General features: G+C 42.3%; 1 protein-coding gene across 1 annotated transcript; it reads left to right on the top strand.

Annotated features, from left to right (window-relative positions):
* The first annotated feature begins 978 nt into the window (after nt 1-978).
* LOC129263370 (uncharacterized) lies at nt 979-3,990 on the top strand. The gene is made up of 2 exons (XM_054901282.2): nt 979-993; nt 2,458-3,990. Exons 1-2 carry the CDS (start codon nt 979-981, stop codon nt 3,988-3,990), a joined length of 1,548 nt encoding a protein of 515 aa, XP_054757257.2.
* Nucleotides 3,991-6,956: the final 2,966 nt, after the last annotated feature.

Here is a 6,956-nt window from a genome sequence, read left to right as displayed (position 1 = left end):
AAAACTTCCATCACCTAAACATAGTCATAATTGGGTGAACAAAATCTACACTATTGTGCGGGTTTCAATGCTGAAATAATAAATCGGGACAAATAAAAAGGATTGTCAGTTTTTCTTTTCGTCGTAAAAAGTCCAAAGCGACTTCTAAAATTGCGTAAAAATGCATGCTGTCCCCTAATCTTGAAACCATAGGATAGCACATATAAATGACATGTCTTGAAATACTTATCAGTGAATTATGGAACTTTTAGGTAAAAATTTACCTTAGCTTTTAAAGTTTGTTTTTCGGATGTTTACTTATTGTTGCACCACTATCTAATTATGTCACAAATTCTTGTAAAACGTATTTTCATGAGTCTTAAAAGTAGAGACACCAAAATAGTGGCACTAGATGGGGAATGAAGTATTGTCTTTTTTGTATCAATGGTGGCCAATTCGAATGTAATTTTTGGAGCGTTCTTCAATTTTTTTACAAAATGTACAACGGTGTATCCATGTAATTCGTCTTCACCTATATTATTTGAACCTTGAAATCACTGGTAAGACACATTAATGTATTTAGGTATATGCACTTTGGAGCCAGATTTTCAAGAAATAACTATTTTTTAGGCCATCATCATTTTTTTTTGCAAAACTGCACCACTGATAAACCTTGAAATTTTTCCAATGTAATTTTTCCCTTTGGAACCATGATTTTTTTAAGTTTTATTTTATTCTTGGTAGACCCCAAAGTTATTTCTACCTGGTGGGTATTGTATGAATTTTGTCCATTTCAAAGATACAACGTCCAGACTGGCGTCCATTATAGACGCCATTTTGGAAGATCATATTGGATTCTCTGACACACTCACCGACTATCTTGTAAACATGTCCTGTTTCATTATCTGCCTTGAAAGCTTTTTGACGATTTTGATTTCGCTTTTGAGGATTTACGTTATTTTTGGAGTTGATGGTACAACGACTGCCGTTGTGGACGCTATGTTAGATTTTCAGGTAACCTTGACGACCTTTTGTAACTATAACCTGTCTCAATAGATTTTGTTTAATCATTGTTAAACCTTGTTAAACATGCCTAAGTTTTATGAAATAGACATCTATACCCTAAAAGTTATGACATTTCAAAAACTTAACCTCGGTTAAGATTTGATGTTGACTTCGCCGCCGCCATGGTCATCGCCGCCGTCGGAAAAGCGACGTCCATGTCTCGCTTCTGCTATGCAGGCAAGGAAAAAAAATGGCGGAAACGTTAAAGATATCACGATGTGAATATGCCAGCATCACCCCAAAATTATCAAACATTTGGCCATATTATTTATCAATCAGCAGCTTTGAATCATGGCAGCCATCTTGGAATTAAAGATGGCTGACGAATCAATCGGACACATTATGTTTGCAACCCTGGGTATAAAAAATAACGCATAGATCCCAATTTCTGAAATACAATCACCCATGAAAATCGTTTAATATGGAAAACTGCATATAAAAATGCCGCCATTTTGTTTTTTGCCGATTTGAGGATGAAAACGTCGGAATCAAGTTTGGCAAACAGCATTTTTGGATTCAGCACCCCTGAATTACCTTAAAACAATTGATAAATCAGCATTAACACAAAATGCCTAAAGCACTTTTTCAGAGCACATTTTTTTAAATCTGGACCTGACTATAAGATAAATGGTGTGCTAAACTGCTTTCTTTTCTCTTCTTTTTTCTAGAATAGTAGAGAAAATAATGAGAAGAGGGATGATGGGGAGGGAAAAAGTTCAAAAGTGCACCGCGATCAGCTCAAAGTACTAAAAAGGCGTTACAAGCTTTTTGGTTTTCTGAAAATACAATCGATTGATGAAACCAAAGAGATATCATTCTATCTAGAGTGATATCTTCTTGATGAAACAAATAAGACGAAAATGGTGAATAAACGCGTAGGTTATTACGTGACGATCTTCCAGAAAAGATTTTAGCTTATCTTTCAGAACAACGATATGGATCAAATCACGTGATCAGAACAAATCACGTGATAAGGTCTAGTGTGCGCGCGCGTACGTGCACGTCACAAAATTTATCCTCCCCGTCTGACTCCAACGAAAAATTCGGGTAAAGTTGAAATGATTTCCTTTTTTCGGGATTTTTCTCCACGTAGCTGTATATTTTTTTCATCTGATTATCGAAATAGGTTTATAAAGGAAATAGTGGGAAAGGTTTTAGTACATAACAATTACGAAAAACCATCGCTGATGTGGTTTACGGTACACCATGTGTAGTGTCATAGAAACAGTGGATAGAAGAAGAGAAGAAATGGATAGGCGAGAAAGTGGAGATTTGAGAGTAGAGTATTCTTTCTTGCAAGTAGTCCTGAAAAGGACTGTAAACCAGGAAAGATTGAAGAGTTGAGAACAGCTTGAGTAGTAGAGCCGATGAGGAGATGCTGGCTTGAGTCGGCACCATGTCACCAACTCCAAGCACTTCATTGACGTCGTCTCCAAGACCAAGATCCGGCCATCCGACACACTTGTCAGCTTTGATGTCGTCTCCCTCTTCACCAGCGTACCTGTAGACCAAGCATGTGACATCATCAAGCAACGCCTGATCACCGACCAAGACCTTGCATCGAGAACCACTCTCACACCAGACCAGATCCATGACCTTCTCCTCACCTGTCTCAACTCCAACTCCTTCAAATGGCGCAACAACTACTACAAACAACTACAAGGAGCAGCCATGGGTTCACCTCTCTCACCAATCATCGCTAACATCTTCATGGAACATTTCGAGCACCAAGCACTCAAGACTGCGGACAAACCTCCTTCACTCTGGCTCCGCTACGTCGACGACACCTTTGTCATCTGGCCGCACAGCACACCTGACCTTCACCAGTTTCTCAACCACCTCAACCACCAGCACCCCAGCATCAAGTTCACCATGGAGACCCAACACGACAACTCAATTCCTTTTCTAGACGTCCTCATCACCAAGACACCATCTGGATTCCCATCTCACCAGGTGTACCGAAAACCCACCCACACAGACCGCTACCTCAATTTCCGCTCACACCACCACCCATCCGTCCACCAATCAGTCGCCGACACTCTCGTCAGACGAGCCCACCAACTCAGCGACAAGGCACACTTACAGCAGGAACTCAAGCACGTGACCAATGCACTCACCACCATCAACCATTACCCCAGAAGAAGGATCAACACTCAACCGTCCAACCACCAACCCAGCACCAACAGCATCGAAAACCCATCCCAAACCAAACCTATCGCCACCATAGCACTTCCCTACATCGGCAAGACTTCACACCGACTACAACGCATCCTTCACTCTGCCAACATCCTCGTCAGACACCAATCCTCTCGCAAGCTACACTCCATCCTGCACTCTCACAAGGACAAGCACCCATCCAACAAGCAACCAGGCGTCTACAAGATCCCCTGCGACTGTGGCAAAGTCTACATTGGAGAAACCGGCCGAGACTTCGACACCAGACTCAAGGAACACAAGACCCACCACCGACGCAGCGACTGGGACCGATCTGCCATTGTCAAACACGCACAACAGGAAAATCACCGCATAGACTGGGACAAGAGCCATCTAATCACCAACATCCGGCACTGGAATACCAGAAGGGTCAGGGAAGCCATTGAGATACATCAACACAACACCGTGCCTCAAGACCCTGGCCTCCACATCAACAGCATCTGGCACCCAATCCTACGTCACCACCCAACTTCCAACCAATCCACAACCAACTCCACAAGCAAACCGCCAACCACCGTCACCCCACCAAGCCCTCCTACCAAACACAGCAGTCTGATCGAACCACCAACTCAACCAGCGACTTCGCCGACGCACACACCGCCGCCACCGACACCTCGCTACAACCTCCGCCGACGACCCAACACCTCATCCGTACACCAGGCCACCCACTCACTCCCGCCGAAGCCTACCCGACGAGTCCGCCGACCAACACGCACAGAACGCCACCACTGATGTACCTACCACGCCGCCGACACACACACACGCCGCCGTAACTCACCCCGTCGTCTACACACCGCGTCCGCATACCACGCCAACTCTTTTCCCGCCAAAACCGCCGACCCACGCACAGAGCGCCACCTACGACGTCAGCCCGCCGTGACCGCCGGCCCAGCGCTTTCCCCCACGTCCGCACGTACGTCATAAGTACTGCCGCACGCCGAGGTTTACGTCTCTCGTCACGATACGAGTCGAGTCGAGTTGTTGTGCTATGCTGTTTCATTTTCGATTTTGGACTATCTTTTGGATTTATATAGGAATTAGGATTTATACCTTGGATCCTTTTGGATTTTGCTATCGCTAATTTTGAGGAAATTCGGATTGCAGAAGGGTAAGCTGACATTTTTGGGCCTTTCACGCACTCTGCACTTAGATATAGCGAGGGTTTGAATTTCCCGCCAAACCACAATGGCGGGCGCCACTAACGTGGCGGAGAATCTAGCTCACCGCAAGCCTCCAGAAGAGGAGGGAGGTTTTCAAGTAATAAGAAAACTAAAATTAGCCAAGAAAAGAATGAGAGAAGGTAGTTTAAGTGATGTTGAAGAGCTGGCAGCGGATACCGATTTTGGCACACCACCGTCAACTCCTTTCAAAACAGGAATAAATGCCCCAAAAGCAGACCACCTAAAGATACTCTTAGTACCTATTGATAGAAATAAAAACCTTAGTGTAGTTAATGAACTAACTGTCAAGAAGAATATTGGAAAGGCTTGCAGGTCTCCCCCTGACTTCATTAAGTTTGTACGAGGTGGGAAGGGTCTCTTAGTAAAGTGTAAAAATGACAAGCAACGAAAAGCCTTAACTCAGATACCAGAGATTGGCAATATTCCAGTCAAAATAGAGGAAAAACCTATGCCTCGAAAGGGGTCATATTTGGAATTTCTCTAGAAACTTCTGAGGAAGATATTCTGAAGGAGCTAGAACAAAGCAGAGTAGTGAAGGTTGAGAGAATGAAGAAACGAATTGAGGGTGATATGAAGCCCCTAAAGACAGTAATATTGTTTTTCTCTACCCCCCTAAATTCCAGAACATGTTGAATTTTGCTTCCAGAAAATAAGAGTCAAGGAATACATTCCACCAGCACCCAGGTGCTTTAAATGCCAAAGATACGGGCATTTAGCAAGTGGATGTAGTGCTAAGGAAAGGTGCCCCAGATGTGGCCTAGGACATTCGGTAGAAAATTGCGAACTGGAGCGACAACATTTCAAATGTGTAAATTGCAATGGTAATCATTCGGCTGCTTATAAAGGTTGTGAGGCATCAAAAGAAGCACAAGAAGTGCAGCAAATTAAAGTACAAAATCGCATCTCATATGCGCAAGCAGTGAGACTACGCTCCGATTCGCAATTTTCTACCAAAACAGAGGTGACAAGTAAAATGTCTGAGAATGTAGGCCAAACGCATAGTAATTTCTTGAAAGGTGCTTCAGACATCACACTTATTTCTTTCTTTATTAGACTAATCAGAATAGTAACAAAGCCTGACTGTAATCCATTTGATGAAATAACACATATTTTGAAAGATACTCTGGGTTTACATCCCACAGACGTTGATTTACAGTCGATTCGCAGCCTATTCTACTAGTCTGATCACCCTCGTGGCATTCAGCATTCTCCAGTGGAATGCACAGGGTCTTGAATGCCACGGGGATGAGCTTATTAGATTTTTGAATCAACAAAAAAGACCCTTAGAAATTATTTGTGTACAAGAAACTTGGTTAGAAGAGGGGAGGGTCTTACAGATACCAGACTATATATGTGAATATAGGAATAGAAAAGGAGGGTCCCGAGGGGGTTGCGCTATATACGTCCATTCCTCACTAAACTACAAAGGTGTTTTTAAACACGATGATCTGGAGATCATATCATTAGAAATTTTATTGGATGATGAGATTTTAAATGTAGTTAATTTCTACAACCCGTGCAGCAAACTTAGCACAGATTCGCTGAATGAACTTTTAAAAAATGTGAGGGGGAACAACTTTGTAATATTGGGAGACTTTAATGCCCATAATACATTATGGGGCAGTAAAAAAACAGATGCTAATGGCAAAGTAGTGGAAGAATTTGCAAACGAGAGAAATCTTGTTATCTTAAATGATGGAAGTGCCACTAGAGTAGACTACCACACGGGTAATTTTTCTTGTTTGGATCTAACATTAGCCCCTCCTTGTACAGCGAACAAAACAACGTGGCAGGTCCTGAACAACAGCTTTGGAAGTGACCATTATCCATTGTTAAGCCAGTTGAACATACTGAAAGGAAATGGTACGCAAACAAAGATCGACCACTCCCAGTCTATCAGTTCAATGTTATCCACAAAGAATGTAAATTGGGATGAATTTAGGCGGCAAACTGATGAGCAGTGGAATACCTTACAGAAAGGAGGCAAGGTCATAGAGTTCGATTCTTTCATGGAATCAATTAAGATTACCCTGGAAAATTTGAAAGGACATCGAGCTACCAAGAATATTAAGAAAAACCCAGTACCATGGTGGAATAAAGAATGTTCCTCTAAAATAAAGGAGAGAAATAGAGTAAGGAGCAAATTGAAAAGTTATGTAATACCCCCTCCAGATTTATTGGAGGATTTTAAGAAGAAAAGATCTATTGCCCAGAAAACTTTAAGGCAAGCCAAAAGAGTTTACTGGGAAAAGTACTGTCAAGACATTGATCGTTTTACTCCTTTATCCGAGATCTGGAATATGATTAAAAGGATCAATAATGATGGTATTTCGCCCAGGAAAAACATTGTTCTCATGCGAGAGAATAGTTCCGTTGTTACTGGCAATGACGTTGCGGATACTTTCGCCAACCACTTTAAAAACATAAACGATAGTTTTAAGGGCAAAGTTTTTACCCCTGAACAAATAGATATTGTTAAAAAATATGAGGACATCATATCATCATTTGGTGATGCTA

Source organism: Lytechinus pictus, chromosome 6 (assembly GCF_037042905.1).
Source record: "Lytechinus pictus isolate F3 Inbred chromosome 6, Lp3.0, whole genome shotgun sequence".
In the NCBI taxonomy this organism is placed as follows: domain Eukaryota; kingdom Metazoa; phylum Echinodermata; class Echinoidea; order Temnopleuroida; family Toxopneustidae; genus Lytechinus; species Lytechinus pictus.
This window is presented reverse-complemented; position numbering and strand designations above follow the sequence as displayed.